The following is a 24,466-nucleotide window of genomic DNA, read 5'->3' as shown; positions in this document are numbered from 1 at the left end:
CGCCTTCTTTTTTTGAAGGGTGACTCTTACAGTAACTTTACAACACCATTCTTAAACTGAGATCGATAGAATTGAAGTCATCATCACAAAATAACGATTAGCATTATTTCCACTGCAGAATCAGCTGATTAAACAAATTAATAGAACCTAAATAATAAGTCTCTTTTGATGCGTGTGTTTCATCATCGCAATGTGCATGTTTCAACTTAGATGCGAAACCGGCATAACTGATGTGAGTATGTGAATGATTCTTTTTCAGCTGGCACAGTATTGAACTAACTGGTCAGTTTCCTTGTTGTCTAGTTTTTTCCTTTTCAAATAAGCGCACTCAGCTGGAGACAGGTTTGGGTGGTTTTAGAACTGGTACGTCGCGATATTCTGAACAAATTTTAGCGTCGACGTCATGGAGAATAACTTTAAGTGGAATAAAACTAGGAAAGGTGGAAAAAATGTTTACGAGGCAAACCAACCAGAAAAAAAAAAAACTAAAAAGAGAGAGAGAGAGACAGACATTCACATGAATTGAATCCTCTGTCTGCCGGGATATTTCATTAAGTCTTTCACAGTCTAAAATAGAAGATGACATGGGCAGCTTGTCTGCCCTCTCACGAGGTGAAAAATTTCATCAAAAAAAAAAAAAAAAAATACAGATATAAATATGTATTTATAATAAAAGATATTCCAGCACGGTCGGTGGCAGTCGCTATTTCATGATTATCTGATCACTTCAGACAGAAAATTTAACGTCTACATGCTAAAGTCTCTTCAAAGCACAAAAAGCCATCTAGTTAATGCACTTTATAAAAAGGGGCCAAATGAAGTGACACTCAGTGGAAACGCCATTCGATGAAAAGATCCTGATCAGTTAAATTGTACAACGGCAATTGAGTCGTATGGAAATTTCACTAAGGTAATTGGTCAGGATAGTAAGGAGAGTCTTATTGCCCGGCCGCAATTTTCCTTTCAATACGATAACATCGACATATACATAACTTTGACACCTGCCAAACGAATTGAAAGTAATAACATCAAACTGGCTAATTTAAGCGATGGAAAACGCGTTTAATCGAGTTGCAATTGGTTTCCGTTTTGAAAATGTTCGCTTTGAATGCGGTGCGAGTATCTTAAACCAACAAGACGAGAATTTCATTTTTAAGTAAAACTAAAACAAAGCAATTTCATACAAATCGAACTTTTCTCTAAGTTATTATATAATGAATTGTTCAGAAATATATCCCCGAAAACGTCACCCGAGTGCACCATCCTAAGGCTGCAGTTTTTCACCCGCAACTGAGTCGGAGTCGTAAGAGCGCGCATCCGACCAGGTGCGTAAGTGGAGTCATAAGCTTAACGAAACAGGATCGGAATCAGAAGAATCATTCTCATTTTCTTCCGATTTCGCTGAAGACTGCGACTTTTATGATCCAGTAAAAACTAGACTGTTAGAGTCGCAGTCAGGAGTGGAAGAACGAACCAATCATTGAGATATTTTGATCAATTTATTCTTGGGCTTACACTTGTGACTATGACCATCTAGTTTTCACTGGATTGTATATCTGATGGAGTGGTAAGTGGCATCAGTAGTTTTCTTTCGATACCGTCAGGTTTGATTTCCATTAGATCGTATCACTCAGTATATCTGATTACGACTCCGACTTCTTCGTAAGTGAAAACCAGCCTTATGCCCTTACGCTTTCGGGAGGTCATTTAGAACACTGTAGATTTTCTTAAAGCTCAGGGAGCAAACCTTACGAAAACACATAATTGATTAGGAGGAAAGTGGACCCCCATTGAAACACGTTCGGAGGACGTCAAGCATTTGACTGACATGGGAAATTTCATCGATTATCGCTTTTGAATCAAGGCTAAATTTTCCCCCAAGAAATAAAAGAAAGGAAAAAAAAAAAGGAAAAAGGCTCATATAATAACAGTGTATCTCTTTTCTCTTTGGGATTTCCAATGGTTTTTCAAGACATCATTACCACCATTCACGATCTCATGACTTAGTTTATAGATTTTTCCATGTATTTGAAAAAATTCAATCAAAAGCCAGTTTCAAGCAAGATTTTAACTTTCTGAGCTTCGAATATCCCTAAAGAAAGTAAAAGGACAATTTTGCTTTAAATCCTTTCTTTTACAAATTAAGAAAAATTCTGGTTACTCTCGATGAGGAAAAAGTTCATTGGTGAACCTGACGACAGATAGTTTACCCATTTGAAGACGTTTACTCATGAAAAATAAAACCATCCACATGTTAAATTTGGTGTCAAATTAGTATTTGAATTCCAAATATTTGAAATTATTCACCTCAGCGTCGGGGAAAGTGGCTTATATTCACTAAGCCGCCAAAAAAAATAGCTGTTTATGTCAATGCAGTGAAAAATGGTTGGAAATGCAACTCTTGACTCGAATTTGTCTGATTTGCCCAATTAACAATTTATTTATGCGAGGACTAGGACTAATCCCGAGAGGATTCACACACATCTATATACGCCCTTTAGTGCGTAACTAGGGATCATTGTGTAATCAACGGGAACATTACCAGAAAAAGGGCGCACCAGAATTTTTGACTTTTTGTCAATGTAAAGTGTAAACATTAAACTCTTCTGTTTTCCTGTGTCGACGCCTGGTCTTCTAATTCTTCACCTTCGACCACAGGTTCGAATCATTGTCTCTTTGGCCACCCGGGGGTAAAAACTACTTTCTAATCATCTCCGAATTGGCCATTCAGCGGGCGCAAAAGCACCATTTATCTGCGTGGTACCTACTAAAACTCATTATTTCTAATTGTTAATTGTCGGTATATTGCAAAATCTAAATGTACAAGTGTTCTTGAAGATGTTGAACAAAAAATTTATGTTGCTCACGTTTGAGGACCTCATCAAGAGGCCACTCGTTTGAATGACACTCGATGGAAAGGAAATTCTCAAATCTATGGGAAACAGTATGGCCTCTGCGTATTTGCTCGTTAAACAAAAACTTAATTTATCTTTAGTCAAGTATAGTATAAGGGGAACTATATGACTTGTCACATCACTAGGATGTCAGTTCTAAAATTATACTTAATGGGAAAGCCAACATTCAATGAACAAGGAAGTACATAAAGTGTTTAATTTTTTGCTTTGTTGCATTTTGAGAAAAGTAACGTTATTTTTTTTTTAAGGAACTTTGATGGTAAGGCTTAACTTGTAGGAAGGAGGAACCATATGATGAGTGACATCTTGAGGAAGCCGCTCTTAAAATGACACTTAACGAAAAGGCTAATATCTAATGGCTAAGGAAATACATGAAGTGTTTTTTTCCTGTTTTCCCACAAATCTTCTGTAGTGTACAAGCAACAATATTCTTTGTGGCTCTACTGCTGTACATGATTTGCACACATAGCCACATTTTTCGTGTCCTGCGGGTAGCGCCCATTCTTAACACTGCCTTTATTTTGCACTCAATGCAAAGGCAACGGAAGATTGCAAAGACATGCCACTCTTTACTCTGACGATAGCGTTTGTACTCTATTGGTCTCCTTTTATGGTCATACGAACACAAATGTACTTTAGCTTAACATCGTCTGGCTACGCTTGGAAAATGTCTCAGCTTTTAATCTTCCTCAATAATATTAGATCCTTTATTGTACGGTTATTATGGAGGGCATCTGAAGTCTTCCTTACAAGCGAGACTTTTACGTAATTAGTTACTTAAAATTGGAAGGTGCACAATTATCACAACAATATCAAAACATTAAACTTATTGGCTTAAACTATTATCCAAATCGAGAGCTTCTCAAAGGAAGGAAACTGTCAAATGAGAATGATTGAGCAATTTCAATAGAGTGGTAATGGCTTGACAACGCTTAACCTGTTGCAAGGCATAATTAAAATCTTAAGGTTAAGTTAAGATTTATTTTTTCGTAATTTTCACGATAAAGTATTTGACTGAAAACCCAGTTCATGGTGAGATTTGAACTTTCAGAGTGTCCAAGAGCCCAAAATGACTCCATTGACCCTTAAACCTCCAAGATCTGATTGTTAATTCTCCCTCTTAGCTACGACACATTTCCTTGTAAATTAGTTACAAAAATTATGCGCAAGACCTGATAATTTCGAATATTCTCAACACCTGCAAGCTGGATAACGTATTGACATTTCAAGGAGTGGTTACGTTTTAAACATTTCTGGGGGTCAATGGGTTATTGAACTTCATAGTAAGTATATCACTCGCATTTATGAATACAGAACCAGAGAGTAAAATTCAATACTCACCGATTTTCCCTTATAAATTTAAAATAACTGACGCCTTTAATCAAGGGATTATTAGCTTATGTCAAGTGTTAGAACATTGAATAATAAAGAGAATTTAACGACACGAACAGTTTCAATAATCTTTCACGAAAAGGAAGAAGTAAAACACACTTACTCAGTAATAAGAGAGACTGAATAAGTTAGTTGCAAGGCTTAAATCGTGAACATAGAAGCAAAAGATATTACAATTTCTCGGAACCAATTTCATTCGTAACATCTCGAGGAATTAGGCGGCGCAGTTTGAGGCTGTTAGCTAGTGTATGTACAAACCCTTACGGACAATACACTGTTCCTGTTAGGGGGGGCTTTTACAGTATAACTCAACCGCACCGTTTCTTGTTGCACAAGAGAGTTGTGTTTGAAGGCGGTGTTTATCAATCCATGAAAATGAGTGAGTTGGCGGAGTTAATTTCACCTACTATGTAAGAAGAAGATCTACCTCGGCTGATTTAGAAATTCCTTGAACTTCTCGCTACCTCACAAACGGTAAATAATGAGGTAATAAACACCTGTCCGGCCCCGCGCCCCGTTTACCCAGTGCCGGCATGAAAACCAGAATAAGGGCTTATATGCGTGGGGTGTAACCTGAGTCGTTCTGGAAAAAGCCATCTGGCTCCGCACTCGTATAGCTGTCTTTATTTTTCAATTTTTTTGTGAAAATGTGTATTATAATTGTGGATTTGAAACCAAAGGAAAACAGAAACTGCGAAAACAAGTTTCTCGGAGTTATTCTGCCTCGAAAAAAATTAGGGAAGAGTTTTTCTTGTAGAATCTTTTTTGTGATTGTCCTGCGTGTGCCCCTCTTTTGCGTCCTATCAAAGTTGAAACATAATTTGGTCATGTGATAAACTGTTTAATTACTGAATTTGGCTGGATTGAACAGGAAAATAATACTTCTCGCTGCGCTCAGTCTGTATGTCATGGCCTCGAGCCAAATATTTTCCCTTCCGGCTCGCCGATTGAATCAATAAGTACATAGCTCGTTTGAATATTGAGCATTTCATTTCGGAAGTTATTAAGTAACGGCGAAAGTTCAACAAAATCACATTTTAATTGTTGCACGTTAAAGGAAAATTAGTAGAATAAACTATGTAAGCGAAACTAATTAGGTTTCGATATTGACTGCTGCCTATCCATGATATTTAAGCAAAGTTATTTACTTGATGATTTTTTCGTGATTTGAATGAAATCTTCCGTTGAATCTTGTGGCAGGTGATGTACTAGAGAATTTCTGGGATAAACATTACTGTTATTTTGTTATTTCTGCAGTACACTTATTAATTATCTCGAAAGAAACATCAGAGTTTCCTCCGAATACCGCCCAAACTTGATTAGATTGATCATGCACGAAAGGGAAATAAGAAAACAATGATTTACCATACCTCTTGAAACGTTCATTGATCTTTTAGAAAAAAAATTGCAGTAGACTTAGTATCGTTCTTGCATATTTCATGAAAAAGGGGTTTATGGAAATCAATTTTAAGGATAAAAAGGCTATCACCCACTGAAATAATGGGTGATTTGGGTAATTTGTTCCTCGTCGTAGGAGGTAAAGATTTGATGAAATATGAGAAAAAAACAAAATTATTCCCGTGGAATCAAAAGAGTTTCAGCACGTTCGGTCGAAGTAATTATTTTGTGATTATCTGATCCAATATGGTGTAGAGTTTTATGCCCTGGTTGAAGCAAAACCTTATCATTTAAATTAACAAAGGGCAACCCACTCTGACATAGTTTTCAAAGCGTCAATTATAGACGCACGGATGTTCTAAAATCGCATCATGTGAAAGATTACTCTGTTTGAAACAATCTCTAAAAGGGTTCTCCCTAAAGCCACATTCAACGGAAGCTTAGTCGCCAGCGGGACCAGTACGGGATATGTTTCTTAGTGAACAATAATGTCACTTATTTTCAGTTTGGCACGGTATATTAATAAAAATGCAAATTCGAGAGGGACTGTCAATTTAATTTTAAAATAGCAGCACGAAAAGCCTCTCAAAACGTCAGCTCTAAAGTAGTTATTTGCTCAAAAAAACAACTTTATTGGAAAATGATCGAGGGCTTTTAATTTTTATCAAGCTGATTGATCAGGATAAATAGGAAAGTCTCATCGCCTCAGGTTGCTTTTGAAGACACTGAAAACAGGACACAGAACTCCGAGTAAAACAAGGTTGAATTTATCTCTTTGATCCTCGAATATTCGAACAAAATAGACCACAAAGTGAGATTTGTCCTTAAACGTTACATGAAACCTACGGTTTCGCCGAAATCAGCCGACCAAACTACCATACATGGAGAGGAGTGATTCTTTTTCTTCAATCCTTGTGGTTCTGTTCAGTGGTTTCTACAGTTTTGTTTTTATTTTATCAACAGTTGGAAACATCTGGGTCCTGGTAACCTGCTACAAGACTTTGAAACAAAGACACTCCCCTTTTATGTGGCTATTGGCAAATCTAGCTTCTGCCGATCTCTGCTTCACAATCTTAACCATATTCAACAGTATCGCATTTCTGTGGCAATGGGTTGGTGGTAACATCACTTGCAAACTACAAGGATTCTTAATTGAAGCAAGTTACACAAGTACAATCATCACGCTTTTGACTATAAGCTACGAAAGACTGAAGGTTACTTCGAATCCAATCAACGCTCTAGTAAAAAGATGGCCAGAGAAACAGTACTTTAAACTTATCATAATTTGGAGTTGCAGCCTACTCATTTGTTTGCCTTTGTTGTTCATTTACCGGGTGGAAACGCAACAAAATAGTGTTGTGTGCCTTGCTAGAAAGAGGACGAATTTTTTCCCACAAATCTTCTACAGTGTACATACAACAATTTTCTTTGTAGCTCCGCTGGTGTATATGATTTACACACAAAGCTGCATTTTTCGAACCCTACGAGTAGCGTCCATTCCAACCACGGCCTTCATTACGCACTCAAAGCAAAGGCAGCGGAAGATTGCAAAGACACTTTCCGCGCTAACGATGGCGTTTGTAATCTGCTGGTCTCCGTTTATGGTTATTCGAACACTTATATACTTTAGCTTAGCGTCGCCTGACTTTGCATGGAAAATGTCTCAGCTTTTAATTTTCCTCAATTCTGGATTAGATCCTTTACTTTACGGCTATTATGGAGGACATCTGACGTCTTGCTTGCGGCCGAGACTTACATGCTCGTGTCAGTAGCTACTGTGCTTGTGTAGAAGCCACGCAATTATCGACACATTGTCACGAAATTTAACTCCCTGGTTCAATTTACCATAAACTACCACCCTCCCAATTAAGAATGGAGAAAGGGAAACTATCAAGTAAGACCAAATGATTTTATCGACAAACCAGCTATTGCCTTTAATTCATCTCATAGTAAAAAGTATTTGTAATGCTTTGGAAAGGGCAATCATCAAACTAACAGAATCAAGAGAATATAAACTGAGCTCAGTTTAAAATCTCTTGTTTATAATATACTGACAGAATACATGTACATTTACTTTCATTACTCATTAAATTGTCGTGCTCATTTTGTTTTTTTAGTTGTTTAATATTCTTAATGAAGACTTCATTCAATTTTTTCGATTCAGGCTGGTGCAAAATGTTTGCGCGATAAAATGCTCTCCTACTGTAATTTTGATTATTGATTTTATAGATATTAAAGATACTAAAGTTAACTGGGATCACTAGTTATTTATTGGTCAAAGCAACTACGAATAAAAGATGAAAATGTATTTTAGTTCAATAGACAAAGATGAGCCGATGCAAAGGGAGACAAAGACAGATATGAATTATCCATGAAAGAGAGTAATAGGACTCATCCCGTCATACAGATAAGCTGATCGCTGCGCTCAGTTGTGGTACTCTATTAAAACGACTTCCCAAAAACTGTGTTCGTATGCATAAGCTGGCAATTTGAGATAGCTTCTGGTTGGAGGCACATGATCTTCTCTCCCACACCTGAGTTCGAGATCAGGCAGGCGTCTGCGTCGTTACCGACAGTGCCCAGTGAGATCATCTATCTAGTTTGAACCCGTCGAAAACGACGTCTATTGAGTTTCTCCAAGTTCGCCTATTCATCCATATGTTTCTTCCTCGTGAATGCTGCAGGCTCGCCACCGACCCGGTGTTTTGAGGTCTTTGTATAACACACTGGATTCACAACAAAGTCCACCAGGTCACGTTTTAAGAACTTCTCTGAATCAGAGCCTAGGCTGCTCTTCAGATATAGTCCCTTCTTTAAAAACGCTTTGAAGTATAGACCGCACCAAGTAACTAATAAAAATAAACACCTCAAGTTAGTCATATTTCTTGTGGGTTTTCAACTTTAATTTCAGTAGAGATGGGAATAAACTGCCGTAGAACAATGATAGAGTCTTTGTTACATGTTTAGTCCATGTTAAGTGATTTTTTTGGAAAAAAATTCTTAAAAATTTAGAACCGAAATATCATACGCGCTATAAGCCTATTGTTTATTTGAGAGATAACCCTGGGTTTTTTTGTTTAAAAAAGAATACGCTTCTCGTTATTTGTTTACCAGACTGACAAGTCACTCGCAGAATTAGTTTTTTTTTGTGACTCGCTAACTCTGTAAGTCACTCGCCCTCGCTTCGTAATTTACAAAGTTTTCCTGTGTTCTCCCAAAACTCAAAGAGGCCAGTAAAAAAAAAAAAAAAAAAAAAAAAAAAACGCTTTAATTACATTTTCAATAAGGGCAAGTAATACGTGTTAAGACCACTAAATTGGTTTTTCTTTCGTTTTAACGAAGCAATTACCTGCAGGTGTACAGCTTCCTCGTTACCTCGACTCCGACCAAAAATTATTTTAAAACAAAACAATTTATCATAATTACAATGTACATTCAACCTAAATAATAACATTTTAAGTTTTTTTTAACTTGTTGTTCTTAATGTTACAAGGTAAACGAATGCTCTCATGATATTCTCAATCAGAGTATAAAAGGTAATCTTGGAACAATCAAAACGATATGTTACTCAGAGATGTAAAGCCACGATAATCTTGGTAACCTTTCACTTCTCCTCCTCATTACTCTTCTTTTTCACTGTTTTTGTGGCAAAGACGATCTTCACTTTTATAATAAGCGATAAGACAGCATATTAATTGGTATGCTTAGCTTGGTAAAGCCAAAGTTCAAGTGGCTACCATATCGATATTAAAAATATTCAGTATCCTCTTCTAAATTGTATCGAAAAATTTTGATAGCACCAACGACTAAAATAGTCGTCAGTCGGGGGGACTGGCGTCTAATGGCGGACACACGCACCGTCATTAGGCTCTTCGTATTTCTTATTCTTCTAGCCCATCTAGCGGAGCCTAGGTTCACCAGCTTGATTTACAGGACGGCTAAAGATACTAACCTGCCAGTCGGACCATCTCTCAAACTGGAACTGGTTAAATTTCGCCGGAAACATCGAGTTAAGTTCGCTGTTCAGAAGACTACTAAACATGGGCCTGTTATGATATGTCTGCCCGAAGCAGCGTTTGTCCTGCGGCCCGTCGGACTAGAAAACATCATTAGAAGTAGTGACGTTCACCCTCTACCAGGACCCTGTTTAATTCAAGACCAGCAAAGGACTTCTGACCGAACCCGACCAACAATTGCGTATTCTCCTTCGGCTTTGCGTAATTTGGCTGCCTCTATTAATAGCGTCTCTTTGCGTCCTGAATTAAAACACCGACTCCAAGACCTGGGCATTCTACGCTTTCGGAATACCTTCACTCAAAAACACATGCCGATTCCTGTGATTTCAAGACCCTGTCAATCCAGGAATATTTACAACTCAACTTGTTTTTCTATGGCATGAATTTCAACGAAATCTAAATTTTTTTAAGGCAGTGACTGAAAAATGAAAAGAAAAACTGGGGTTAATGAATCTTTATATTCCATCCAACGGTAAATTAATCTGTCCTTCAATTCAACACTTGCAATTTGTAGGGGTCAGTGTCCTGAAAATATTTTAAAGTTCGCATTCTAATTTTCAGATGTGCAGCGCGAGTACTTTTGAGACAATCGAAGGAGGCAGGGATTAAAAAAAAAATGAAATGGAAAAATATCTCCATTTTGTCGCTTCACATCCGCGATATCGATCACATTTCTCTACGAAAGCTTGGAGCTTAAACCCAGAAATGTTTTCCAGTGATGATTACAACTAGGTGTAGAGTCTGAGCAAATTGATCTAATCCGGATCTACCATTGAAGCAAATGAAATTTCTTTTCGATCCACATATCGCTTTTTTATCGCTTTCTATAGATTCACCATCCATAGTTTTCCGGGTTTGTTTAAATTGGAAAAGCAATGATACAAAACGTAACACCATAGCGACGAAGGCTCTTGTTTTTACTCCGTTCTCAAAGTTTCCTTTTTATTTTTGCGCCCCTCTAAGCCCAATCCACCAGCAGATGGCCTTTTCACAATTCCACTTAACCTTGAAAATGAAGTTTTATTGTCAGTCGCTGGACAATCTCAAGAACAGACAAGCCTTTTTTAAGATTTATCCTAATAAACGGTTGGCGCTTTAGCTCAACAGTTGCACTTAGATGTGAAGCTGAATAAACATTTTAGCATTTCATTTCCTCAATAAAATCTACCCACAACTCAGTTTATTTTCAGTTCTCTAGTGCACTTCTGTATCTGCTTATTTGAATATTAGATCAAAAAACCGAAATCTTAAAATTTCAGATTGTAAAGTGACTTTGCGAGTTCTAAAGGCTCGCCCGATCTCCAAAGATAAAATAAAAAAGAAAAAAATTCTAATGAGCATGCAAATTTTAAGACAGTATTTAATTTGGATTGTTACAGAATTGAAAGGGCTGAGCAAACTGAGCAGAAAAAGTATAATTACTTGGGGAAACGGCTAGCCGTCAAATGTTAAATTTTATATTAATCTGTGAATGAGAAGAAAACAACTTGTGTGAATATATACATTTGTATTGTGCTGGGTTCTCTGAGCGACATAACACTCGGACATTTATATCTGCCAAGGCAGTCAGAACTTTGACTGAACTCAATTGTGGTCGACAGGTCTTGTGTGATTCTAGAATATTCTTCGTCAAGGCCTCTCAGTCTACTTAAACTATGACGACAAGTGACGACTTTCCTATAGCCATTTTGGTGTCATTCTCGGTATTTTACAGTACGTGTTTCATGCTATCGACCATTGGCAAACTTTCAGTGTCTTCAAACTTGCGTTTGAAGACACTGAAAACAGGACACAGAACTCCGAGTAAAACAAGGTTGAATTTATCTCTTTGATCCTCGAATATTCGAACAAAATTTATATAGACCACAAAGTGAGATTTGTCCTTAAACGTTACATGAAACCTACGGTTTCACCGAAATTAGCCGACCAAACTACCATACATGGAGAGGAGTGATTCTTTTTCTTCAATCCTTGTGGTTCTGTTCAGTGGTTTCTACAGTTTTGTTTTTATTTTATCAACAGTTGGAAACATCTGGGTCCTGGTAACCTGCTACAAGACTTTGAAACAAAGACACTCCCCTTTTATGTGGCTATTGGCAAATCTAGCTTCTGCCGATCTCTGCTTCACAATCTTGACCATATTCAACAGTATCGCATTTCTGTGGCAATGGGTCGGTGGTAACATCACTTGCAAACTACAAGGATTCTTAATTGAAGCAAGTTACACAAGTACAATCATCACGCTTTTGACTATAAGCTACGAAAGACTGAAGGTTACTTCGAATCCAATCAACGCTCTAGTAAAAAGATGGCCAGAGAAACAGTACTTTAAACTTATCATAATTTGGAGTTGCAGCCTACTCATTTGTTTGCCTTTGTTGTTCATTTACCGGGTGGAAACGCAACAAAATAGTGTTATGTGCCTTGCTAGAAAGAGGACGAATTTTTTCCCACAAATCTTCTACAGTGTACATACAACAATTTTCTTTGTAGCTCCGCTGGTTTATATGATTTACACACAAAGCTGCATTTTTCGAACCCTACGAGTAGCGTCCATTCCAACCACGGCCTTCATTACGCACTCAAAGCAAAGGCAGCGGAAGATTGCAAAGACACTTTCCGCGCTAACGATGGCGTTTGTAATCTGCTGGTCTCCGTTTATGGTTATTCGAACACTTATATACTTTAGCTTAGCGTCGCCTGACTTTGCATGGAAAATGTCTCAGCTTTTAATTTTCCTCAATTCTGGATTAGATCCTTTACTTTACGGCTATTATGGAGGACATCTGACGTCTTGCTTGCGGCCGAGACTTACATGCTGGTGTCAGTAGCTACTGTGCTTGTGTAGAAGCCGCGCAATTATCGACACATTGTCACGAAATTTAACTCCCTGGTTCAATTTACCATAAACTACCACCCTCCCAATTAAGAATGGAGAAAGGGAAACTATCAAGTAAGACCAAATGATTTTATCGACAAACCAGCTATTGCCCTTAATTCATCTCATAGTAAAAAGTATTTGTATTGGTCTGGAAAGGGCAATCATCAAACTAACAGAATCAAGAGAATATAAACTGAGCTCAGTTTAAAATCTCTTGTTTATAATATACTGACAGAATACATGTACATTTACTTTCATTACTCATTAAATTGTCGTGCTCATTTTTTTATTTTAGTTGTTTAATATTCTTAATGAAGACTTCATTCAATTTTTCGATTCAGGCTGGTGCAAAATGTTTGCGCGATAAAATGCTCTCCTACTGTAATTTTGATTATTGATTTTATAGATATTAAAGATACTAAAGTTAACTGGGATCACTAGTTATTTATTGGTCAAAGCAACTACGAATAAAAGATGAAAATGTATTTTAGTTCAATAGACAAAGATGAGCCGATGCAAAGGGAGACAAAGACAGATATGAATTATCCATGAAAGAGAGTAATAGGAATCATCCCGTCATACAGATAAGCTGATCGCTGCGCTCAGTTGTGGTACTCTATTAAAACGACTTCCCAAAAACTGTGTTCGTATGCATAAGCTGGCAATTTGAGATAGCTTCTGGTTGGAGGCACATGATCTTCTCTCCCACACCTGAGTTCGAGATCAGGCAGGCGTCTGCGTCGTTACCGACAGTGCCCAGTGAGATCATCTATCTAGTTTGAACCCGTCGAAAACGACGTCTATTGAGTTTCTCCAAGTTCGCCTATTCATCCATATGTTTCTTCCTCGTGAATGCTGCAGGCTCGCCACCGACCCGGTGTTTTGAGGTCTTTGTATAACACACTGGATTCACAACAAAGTCCACCAGGTCACGTTTTAAGAACTTCTCTGAATCAGAGCCTAGGCTGCTCTTCAGATATAGTCCCTTCTTTAAAAACGCTTTGAAGTATAGACCGCACCAAGTAACTAATAAAAATAAACACCTCAAGTTAGTCATATTTCTTGTGGGTTTTCAACTTTAATTTCAGTAGAGATGGGAATAAACTGCCGTAGAACAATGATAGAGTCTTTGTTACATGTTTAGTCCATGTTAAGTGATTTTTTTGGAAAAAAATTCTTAAAAATTTAGAACCGAAATATCATACGCGCTATAAGCCTATTGTTTATTTGAGAGATAACCCTTTGTTTTTTTGTTTAAAAAAGAATACGCTTCTCGTTATTTGTTTACCAGACTGACAAGTCACTCGCAGAATTAGTTTTGTTTTTGTGACTCGCTAACTCTGTAAGTCACTCGCCCTCGCTTCGTAATTTACAAAGTTTTCCTGTGTTCTCCCAAAACTCAAAGAGCCCAGTAAAAAAAAAAAAAAAAAAAAAAAAAAACGCTTTAATTACATTTTCAATAAGGGCAAGTAATACGTGTTAAGACCACTAAATTGGTTTTTCTTTCGTTTTAACGAAGCAATTACCTGCAGGTGTACAGCTTCCTCGTTACCTCGACTCCGACTAAAAATTATTTTAAAACAAAACAATTTATCATAATTACAATGTACATTCAACCTAAATAATAACATTTTAAGTTTTTTTAACTTGTTGTTCTTAATGTTACAAGGTAAACGAATGCTCTCATGATATTCTCAATCAGAGTATAAAAGGTAATCTTGGAACAATCAAAACGATATGTTACTCAGAGATGTAAAGCCACGATAATCTTGGTAACCTTTAACTTCTCCTCCTCATTACTCCTATTTTTCACTGTTTTTGTGGCAAAGACGATCTTCACTTTTACAATAAGCGATAAGACAGCATATTAATTGGTATGCTTGGTAAAGCCAAAGTTCAAGTGGCTACCATATTAAAAATATTCAGTATCCTCTTCTAAATTGTATTGAAAAATGTTGATAGCACCAACGACTAAAATATTGTTTTTCTATGGCATGAATTTCAACGAAATCTAAATTTTTTTAATGCAGTGACCGAAAAATGAAAAGAAAAACTAGGGTTAATGAATCTTTATATTCCATCCAACGGTAAATTAATCTGTCCTTCAATTCAACACTTGCAATTTGTAGAGGTCAGTGTCCTGAAAATATTTTAAAGTTCGCATTCTAATTTTCAGATTTGCAGCGCGAGTACTTTTGAGACAATCGAAGGAGGCAGGAATTAAAAAAAAAATGAAATGGAAAAATATCTCCATTTTGTCGCTTCACATCCGCTATATCGATCACATTTCTTTATGAAAGCTTGGAGCTTAAACCCAGAAATGTTTTTCAGTGATGATTACAACCAGGTGTCGGGTCTGAACAAATTGATCCAATCCGGCCAAAATTGAAAACTACAATCTACCATTGAAGCAAATGAAATTTCTTTTCGATTCGCATATCGCTTTTTTATCGCTTTCGATAGATTCACCATCCATAGTTTTCCGGGTTTGTTTAAATTGGAAAAGCAATGATACAAAACGTAACACCATAGCGACGAAGGCTCTTGTTTTTACTCCGTTCTCAAAGTTTCCTTGTTATTTTTGCGCCCTTCTAAGCGCAATCCACCAGCAGATGGCCTTTTCACAATTCCACGTAACCTTGAAAATGAAGTTTTATTGTCAGTCGCTGGACAATCTCAAGAAAAGACAAGCTTTTTTTAAGATTTATCCCAATAAACGGTTGGCGCTTTAGCTCAACAGTTGCACGTAGGTGTGAAGCTGAATAAACATTTTAGCATTTCATTTCCTCAATAAAATCTACCCACAACTTAGTTTATTTTCAGTTCTCTTGTGCACTTTTGTATCTGCTTATTTGAATATTAGATCAAAAAACCGAAATCTTAAAATTTCAAATTGTAAAGTGACTTTGCGAGTTCTAAAGGCCCGCCCGATCTTCAAAGATAAAATAAAAAAGAAAAAATTCTAATGAGCATGCAAATTTTAAGACAGTATTTAATTTGGATTGTTACAGAATTGTAAGGGCTGAGCAAACTGAGCAGAAAAAGTATAATTACTTGGGGAAACGGCTAGCCGTCAAAAGTTAAATTTTATATTAATCTGTGAATGAGAAGAAAACAACTAGTGTGAATATATATATTTGTATTGTGCTGGGTTCTCTGAGCGACATAACACTCCGACATTCATATCTGCCAAGGCAGTCAGAACTTTGACTGAACTCGATTGTGGTCGACAGGTTTTGTGTGATTCTAGAATATTCTTCGTCAAGGCCTCTCAGTCTACTTAAACTATGACGACAAGTGACGACTTTCCTATAGCCATTTTGGTGTCATTCTCGGTATTTTACAGTACGTGTTTCATGCTATCGACCATTGGCAATACTTGGGTGTTGTTACGCTGCTACAAGAATTTGAAACAAAGATACTATCCATTCATGTTGCTGTTGACAAATTTAGCATCGGCAGATCTTCTCTTTACTTTCCTAACGATTTTTAATGGTATCGGATTCTTGGAACAGTGGATCGGTGGGAACATTACCTGCAAACTCCAAGGATTCTTGCTCGAGGCGAGCTACACAACTTCAGTAACTACACTTGTGGCCATAAGCCATCAAAGACTTCGGGCTCTTGTCGACCCATTCAGCGTTCGAATCAGCAGTTGGAGCAAAAGTCAACGCATAAAACTCATTTTAATGTGGACTTCTAGCTTGCTTGTATGCTCTCCTTTGGTATATATCTATCGCGTTAAAACAAATGAAAACGGCGACGTTGTTTGTGTTACGACGACGAGGGGAAATAGAATTCCGCAAATTTTTTATAGTGTTCACACAACAATATTCTTTGTTATACCGATGTTGTATATGATAATTATACAGAGCCGCATTTATCGTTCTCTGCGAGTCGTGCCTATAATCAGAAACTCCTCGTGTTTTATTTTGCAATTAAATAAACGCCACAGGAAGGCTGCCAAGACACTTGCTGCTCTTAGTACAGCGTTTGTGATATGTTGGTCCCCGTTCATGGTCATACGAACGCTGCTTCAATTCCACTTGGCGTCCCCTGGTTTAGTTTGGAGGATGTCTCAGCTTTTAATCTTTTTCAATGCTGGGTTAGATCCTCTGTTGTATGGTTATTATGGAGGAAATATGAAGTCTTCCCTGAGGAGAATTCTATGTCGCTAATAGTACTTATGGCGCATGTCTATACCATTTGATAAAAAGGTCAATTTGCATCGACGCATTCCCTTCATTTTCCTTGTGGCAGGCAACTGATATGTTCCGAGTTCCTGGCCAACATGCCCTCGAGTCATGACCAAATATTTCGATCAGGTCATACATTAGATATATTCCAGAATGTTTGTAGCCAATGTAAAGTTAGGAGCACCGAGAAGAAAGACGCCGGAACTGTCTGATTAAAACTTTCACTGGGAGGAGGTTTTTAATTTGCATCAATTGGTAAAGATTAAATGATTTTCTGGAGAAACTGTGACACCATCGTATTTTCCACCGTAGATGTCATTTTAGGAGCCTGTTCCAGGCTGTAACTCACCACTGTAGAAGCGGGAGAAATAGCAGGGGAGACAAAGGAGGTTTGCAGTTGTCACTGAAATGGCCCCTATTTCCTCGTTTCCTCGAAGCAAGAACCAGGACACAGCAACTGACAGTTTGATCCATCTTTCTCGGAAAAAAGCTGGTGTAAAATGATTTGCACCCTTAGCCAGCAACCTGCATCAGAGATCACTTAAGTAATGCATTGAACAGTAGTCGAACAGTTTTTCAGACATTAAATGATTAATCCCTTGAATGTTTAAGATTATAAATTAATCATCCATTGCCGTCTGTTATATTTTAAATGTAAATATACCAAAGACCTCAACCTTTATACAGGGCTTATGTTTATGTGTACAGAGTCTCAAAGAGGTGTTGGCTTTCACGGCTAACAATTAAGATTCTGTCCAATATGAGTTAATAACTTTCCATTGTCGTTACCAAAAAATTTATCCTGAAGTTTGTGTTAAGTTGCGGTGATACGGCTAGAACAAAAGGCAATATAAGTCATTAGCATGCATAAGAAGAGAAACAGCTACGACTTAGATAGCAAACCGAATTTAAATTAGAGCACCTGAAAGTTTCAGTAACTGTCTCAATTGTAGCTGTAGAAATGAAACTTGAAATTTGCCATAAAACTAGCTATTCGATTCGGGTTGGAAGAGGCCGATTCTATAAGCAGTAGAGAGCAAAGTTCGCATGTTGTTGACCAATAATTTTCTTTTGACAGTAAAGTCCACAGTGAATCAACCCTCCTAAAATATAATATTATGCTGCTGTCCAAATGACGAGCACCTGCCACGAATTTTGTTTTGAATATGGCAATATTAACTACCACAAAAACGTTTACGAAAAGGCAAAATGATTTTGAGGACATGAGGTTATTCTTCGTCGTACATTCTTTATCACCGTTGTATCAGCCATGGGCGATCTTTTGAAGGCCAAAGCGAGAGAGCTGAGGTAGGAAATTATGTACAAAATAAACTCTTTTTCCTTCACATTTGAAATTAAAGCTTTGAAAAGCAAGAAAAAAGGCTTTTGAAATAGGCGCTACGGAAAACAGTAAAGGCCCTCTTTTTCCTGATTTTCGCGAAGCGTGGTGTCTGATTATTATTTTTTTTTTTCAGCCAGACGCTTACACCTTTGTGCAATGAAATCGCAGATGAATAAACATGATAGCGCTGATTTATATATCAGTGCAACGTTTTCTGAGACATAAAATAATGGAACTTCTAAGTTCTAGAGCACTTCAATGTTTCACCAATTGTCTAACTAACCATACAATTGGGTGGGATAATTCTAAAATTATCACCACTAATCGGCGTTACCACCAACGCCTTTGTTTGGAGGCTTGGCATATTAACTCCGCCCACGCTCCTTTAAATCGTGACGATGGCGGTTTGCTTCCTGACGCCTATTTACACCTCGTCAGGAAAAAGGCCGCTAATTAGTGATCATCTAAAAGGACCTCTTGTTGCAGAGTTTAGATCACCCCTGATGAAGGCACTAGACAGGAGTGTCGAAACGTTGGGTCTATGAATTGTAACTTTTTCGGTTACATTCATTAAATCTGTAAACCAGAGTATCATCAAACTATGTCTGTTTTCCATCTGCAAGAGAAGGCATTGCCTTTACGATTGCCATATAATGGAACAACAAGTTCAGTTAACCTTGTCGCTCGTTTTTTTTTTTTTTGCGGGGGCTGATTTCATGTACTGTTGGAGAGCAGAGCTACTACGCTGTCGGTCAATTACTTGTTTGTGACAAAACATCAATAATAAATCAGCTTGATGATGATAAAGAAATTCAGGCTAAATTAAACTGAAAATTATTATGACACATGTGGTTTTCGATATTTTTCATTTTCAATCATCGTTGTATCAGGCGTGAATGTTCCTTTGAGATCCAAAGCTAGATAGCCTAGGTAGGAAATTATATTCAGCTAAAATCTTATCCTTAATACTTTTAATTGTATTTTGGAAAAGCAAGAAGCAAAAAGGCCTTTTTTTAAGGGGCACAGTTTTTTGAGAACAGGAGGGTTCTCTTCCTTTTAAGCCAAAGACTACACAAGTTTTTTAATCTGAAATTATGGATGATTTGATGATCAGAAAAGTGCTTTAAAAACATAACCCTATACATTAGTGCAACGTTGTCGGGTAGCAAAATTGGAAAAAAGGTGCAAATTCATCTTCATGTTTATCAAAAACCGATATTTAAGAACTGACAATAGTTAGGGATCCTTTCGTGATATCTCAATTAAAGGCCAAGAAGATTGAGAACACAACTAATTTACAACAGCTTGAAATGAAGTCCTAACAACAAAGTTATGCTGACCGGTAGATTTCGTGCGAAATGCCCTTAAAATTTGCTAGCATCAATTGCATATGCTAAGTGCATGTATTGTTAAGCAAAATAAGAACCAGGCATCCAATTAATCAGTGTTAAAGTTAGACTGCACCTTTCCAAATTCTTGTGTTTCTTCTACCGTTACACCGACCACCAGCCCAATCTCACTTAATGGGTTGTAATTTCACTACGTTTTGCGTGGGGCGCCATTTTAAGAGACCATGCTCTAATATCACACACCCTGCCCATTAAGTCTTCAGTTTGTATATTCCTTTCACTGTTAGCTATAGGTTAATTATCTCTTTAATACTGTGCATCCTTCGAAATTTAAATTACCATCTTTATTGTAATTTTATCTTTACTGCCAAAGTAATTTAATACAGATTGTCGATCATTCTAAATCTTGTCACGATGTACTATGATTTATCTTGGAGCAAACTAGTTAATGTTCTAAGGAGGAAAAAAACCTAGCTAATGTAACTATAGAGAGAGTTGACATCTCGTATTTAATTCATTCAGTACTCTTTATATTCAGCTTACTCCCATTCTGCTAATTTCGTGATATTGGTCTTGGTCATTCGTTAAGTGTCTTTTACATTTTTCTTGTGATATTTGACTTGCTAATCTGGATCTTTTTTCATACAAAGTAGCTTCACAGAGTTTACAAACCCAGTTGTTTCAACGTTCAAGCCAAAAAACTGTCTCGTCATCAAACACTATAACACCTGTCTCCCTTTTTAATTTCCATGATTTTTTTCTGGCTTCTCTCGGTGGAGAGCATAAGAATATAAAAGACCTCTTTTAAGCTATCACTGAATGAACCTAAGGATAACCCGATCTTCGCAAGAAATCGAGGTTCTTCCACTAGAGAAAAAACACTCATGGCCAAAGAAGACGAAATGTATATTGCATTCGGTTACATTATTTACTCACTGTCGCTGGTGCTATCAGTGGCAGGAAACTCCCTCGTTCTTTTTGTTTGCTACCGTTCAATAAAGAGGCAAGGGTGTTTACTAAAATGGTTCATAGCCAATCTAGCCGTCGCTGATCTAACGTTTGCATTGTTGTCTACACTAGACGCGATAGCCGATCACTGGACCTGGGTTGGAGGAAAGATCACTTGTAAGCTGCAAAGTTTCTTCATAGAAGCCTGTTATACATTATCCATAACAACCCTTTCTCTTATAAGCTTTGAGCGACTCAAGGCTGTTGTTGAACCATTTCGACGAATAGCGATTACTACGAAGAGTGTATATAGAAAATTGATTATCTCGTGGATTGTTAGCTTGCTTGTTGCCTCACCCTTACTTTATGCCTACCAGACGCAAGCTAACGACGAAGGAACAATTCTCTGCACCAACGACACGCTTGGAGATTTGGGAAGACAAATCTACTACAGTATTCATGCCATTGGTTTTTTCCTGGGTCCTCTTATCTTCATGATTTATGCCCAGGCTAAAATCTTCTCAACTCTGCGCTCTAGCGCAAAGGTTTCTCCCAGAAAAAATACTTTTACAGCTATGCGTTCCAGACAGCATCTAAAGGTCGCCAAACCTCTAGCAGCTCTTACATTAGCGTTTGCAGCTTGCTGGTCGCCCTTTTTCTTTGTTCGAGCGTTGAGATACTTTCACGTAACAAACGACGAGTACATGTGGAGAGCAACGCAATTTTTGATATTTTTGAACACGTTATTAGATCCAATAATTTATGGTATCTACAGAGAGCGCGAGAATGTTAAAGCAGTTTTCAAACTCTTATTCTCCTGTGCAAATATTTAGACTACTGCACGAGTACCGTGAGGACACAAAAACTGTAAAATACTGAGACTGTAATCTCAATTTTGGCAACACGTTGCCAATTCTTTTATTTTGATGTGGTGAAGAGTGGTATTCATTACAACTCCATAGCGGATTAAATGTGAACCTCAAAAATTGAGGTTGTTAAGTATTCATATATTCAGGCTATTGTTCTTTCTCATTACTTATTCATTCCGATGAGTTTGCCGACATGCCGGCATGCTTCCGAAGATCGTGAAGAGCGCAACTTCTTTGATGTAGGTGAGATATTTTTCTTTTGTTAACAGATGAAATAAACTCTCCCGGGAATCTGCTTGATTGATGTCTAATAATTGCTACGCATTCCGGTGTGTTGGTCAACATGTCAAAAACATCAACCTCGGATCAAACCCAAGCACTTATCAGCTTACATGTCTTTTCAAGTAGAAGTAAACATTGCATGCGCCGCGCGCCCCCAAACGGAGCTCGCGTATTTTAACATAGTACGGTATTTGCGATGTGAAGTTAAGAGAACAAGCGGTATAAATATTCTATATAGATTTTAAACAGGGTTCTTAAATCATTGAGAACTTGCTTTGTTGCTTTCTAAGATATTTTTATCCGGTGGAAAAAATAAAAGTACGAGTAATGAGTATAATAAATTAATAAAATACGTTGTAGAGTGTTCAATGCACGTAATGACTCGCGTAAACAAACCCCCCTTGACAACAAGCAAGACACGACACGCAATTGGTTGCTTCTTGACAATAGTTCATTCACAATTTGTAAACATCCGTTCGCGTTCCACGCCGCAAGGACAAAATTCAGCTGAGGCGATCTGCCGATCTACAATTTCTTGTGGTTAGTTATATTGCAAAATCAGGGTGTTGAGTTTGACAATGGATGAATCTTCTGATGGAGAAATTAACTGGCCAAAAAGTTTCAAGCCGATCTTGAAAGGTGGCAGTAAATACTTCGTGATCGACGAATCATTTCTGGTCGCATTAGGAGTCAAAGTCCATGTAAAGCAAAGAGGATTCAAAGATCTCGATCACATACTAGAAAGACACGGTAAGTGGAATTTACGAATCTTTTCACGAATTCAATGTAGTTTATCAGCTATCGTCTAAAGAATCGAGGTAATGGGCAATAGGGTACTATTTTGTCAAGCCTTCTGATAACCTGCGATTACGCGAAAAGAAACTTATTTCCCCTGGATTGAACAATCAATCGAACATTGCAATGAAAACCCTGATCACTCGAACTATGTTACCCTTATAGGCTGAAAACATTACGATTACAGTATATTGCAGGTCCATGTTTGTATATGAGCGAGGTGTGATTTCAAACCCTTGTATCTTTCTCCCTAAAAATATAATATGCTGTATCGTCTTTCTTTTGGTTATTGTTGTAGACAATCCAATACAAGTTGGTGATAAATAGCATAAGGAAATGTTGTTTTCAGGTAGCACGACCGAAATCGGCCTGTGACAAGTCTTCCAACCGTCAATTTTCGTTCTCAGCAGCGAGTAATACCATGACCAACGCCACAGAATACGTAACTTTCGGTTTTTCTTTTCGTATTTTGGTTTTCTTCCCTTCTAGAAACTTTTGAACGTCACTGTCTGTAAGCGATACGAAGTTTTCAGTGTTTTGGCAGCCATCATCCGAGGAAAACCTTGGATTGAGATTGATGAAGGTTTTGCTATTCATTCATTCACATGACAGAGTGGTGCGAAAAGCTAGTGACGCGTCAGCAGCTAATTAGTAATATCCAACACACGTGAACATTATCGTATTTTTTACGTGTGTCGTTGCGGCTTTCTCAGGGCTGGAAATCCTTGTATAATATTAAAAAAAATGTTACTTTGGCGCTGTTACCCTGTTACAGAATTGTCACGAATTTTACCAAACGTTTCAAAGGCTGTTATTGTCCGTTAAGAGATAGATTCCTGATAATAACGACAACTTGGTGGCAGCCCAAAATTATAGACTAAATAAAGCATAAAAGAAATACCTGTTGGCAAAAGAGTTAGACTTTTTAATGGTCAATATGTCCTTACACTGACCTCAGATAATGATAGCTTTGGTTTTATGGCTAGTTTAACTGCTATGACTTCTAAATAAGATCGAATTGGGAAGTTACCGTATGTCTGAGCTATAGGGACAAATGTAAGTGACCAACATTTGCGTCATTGCTGAGGGACCTTAAAACTGTTGGTTATTTACTACTTCAGATCCGATAGTACATCTTTTAAATGTCATTTGCGTTAAATATGTGTTTTTTCTGACCCCAGCTTATAAAAAACACAAAATTGAACAGATTACATATACGTGTACCTTCAATTTGCTGCCAGTGTCATCACGCATCTTTGCCGGCTTACCAGCAAGGTACAAAAAAAAAAAAAAAAAAGAAAGAAAGAAAGAAAAAAAAAAACACTAACTGCAAATGATAGTGAGTTGTTTATCTGATGAGTGGATGCCCTTTGGCAGACAAACAAAGACACGGGTATGCTGTCTCAGGGTCTCAAACACTGATTGATCTATGAAAAAGACACCTTTCCCAACAAACGTTGTTGTTCATAATGGCTGTAAACATATGAAAATCATATGTGTGCACTGAGGTTGAAGAAACGAATTTAGAATCGTTCCTCGCAGTTATGAACACTACTGAACTAGTACTAGAAATGAGGCCTGAAAAAAATTCAGGTAAGTACGGGATTTGAACCCATAACCTTTGCGATACCGGTGCAGAGTTCTACCAACTGAGCTAACAAGCCTCTGCGGGATCGCCTCCTCTTTTGAGGCTGCAAAAGCTATATTTACCAGAAATATGGGATGAATACAGCAAAGTAATATTTTCTAGACCTGTTGTAGGCCCTGTTGCCTGGGTTAATACTTTACCTAGTGTTAGCACCTTTTTTCACCACCTTTTTGTGGTCACCGTAAGTATCACCAGAATATGAGCAGATACAATTCGTATTAAGAAATGTACAAATTTTGACATACTGGCAGGGATTATACTCCTTTGACAGCTGTTTTATTCACAGGTGTTCTGTGTTTGTCGAAAAAGGTTAGTTGGAGAGAATAATATTTTTATTTTGTTGAAAAATTACTTCTCTTGTATACATAACTATTTATCTCTCATACCTCTTATGGTTCTTAGTTTAATGAAGGGAGCTTTGTATGTAATTATATC

General features: G+C 37.5%; 4 protein-coding genes across 4 annotated transcripts; all 4 read left to right on the top strand.

Annotated features, from left to right (window-relative positions):
* The first annotated feature begins 6,581 nt into the window (after positions 1-6,581).
* LOC131789261 (galanin receptor 2b-like) lies at positions 6,582-7,477 on the top strand. The gene has a single exon (XM_059106329.2). It carries the CDS (start codon positions 6,587-6,589, stop codon positions 7,475-7,477), a length of 891 nt encoding a protein of 296 aa, XP_058962312.2. The 5' UTR covers positions 6,582-6,586.
* Positions 7,478-11,597: 4,120 nt separating this feature from the next.
* On the top strand, positions 11,598-12,871 carry LOC136278080 (galanin receptor 2b-like). The gene has a single exon (XM_066161292.1). The coding sequence runs from the start codon at positions 11,662-11,664 to the stop codon at positions 12,550-12,552; it is 891 nt and encodes a 296-aa protein (XP_066017389.1). The 5' UTR covers positions 11,598-11,661; the 3' UTR covers positions 12,553-12,871.
* Positions 12,872-15,889: 3,018 nt separating this feature from the next.
* Positions 15,890-17,335, top strand: LOC131789340 (QRFP-like peptide receptor). Its single transcript, XM_059106436.2, has one exon. The coding sequence runs from the start codon at positions 15,890-15,892 to the stop codon at positions 16,778-16,780; it is 891 nt and encodes a 296-aa protein (XP_058962419.2). The 3' UTR covers positions 16,781-17,335.
* Positions 17,336-20,373: 3,038 nt separating this feature from the next.
* LOC131789260 (pyroglutamylated RF-amide peptide receptor-like) lies at positions 20,374-21,270 on the top strand. Its single transcript, XM_059106328.2, has one exon. It carries the CDS (start codon positions 20,374-20,376, stop codon positions 21,268-21,270), a length of 897 nt encoding a protein of 298 aa, XP_058962311.2.
* Positions 21,271-24,466: the final 3,196 nt, after the last annotated feature.

The sequence above is a fragment of the Pocillopora verrucosa genome, chromosome 1, assembly GCF_036669915.1.
Source record: "Pocillopora verrucosa isolate sample1 chromosome 1, ASM3666991v2, whole genome shotgun sequence".
NCBI classification, from domain to species: domain Eukaryota; kingdom Metazoa; phylum Cnidaria; class Anthozoa; order Scleractinia; family Pocilloporidae; genus Pocillopora; species Pocillopora verrucosa.
Note: the sequence above shows the minus strand (reverse complement) of the source record. Positions and strands in the feature narration are given on the sequence as shown.

What these genes read in the sequence shown, in the direction of transcription:
- LOC131789261 (XM_059106329.2), top strand. Translation starts at nt 6,587, where the DNA reads ATGGAGAGGAGTGATTCTTTTTCTTCAATCCTTGTGGTTCTGTTCAGT.
- LOC136278080 (XM_066161292.1), top strand. Translation starts at nt 11,662, where the DNA reads ATGGAGAGGAGTGATTCTTTTTCTTCAATCCTTGTGGTTCTGTTCAGT.
- LOC131789340 (XM_059106436.2), top strand. Translation starts at nt 15,890, where the DNA reads ATGACGACAAGTGACGACTTTCCTATAGCCATTTTGGTGTCATTCTCG.
- LOC131789260 (XM_059106328.2), top strand. Translation starts at nt 20,374, where the DNA reads ATGGCCAAAGAAGACGAAATGTATATTGCATTCGGTTACATTATTTAC.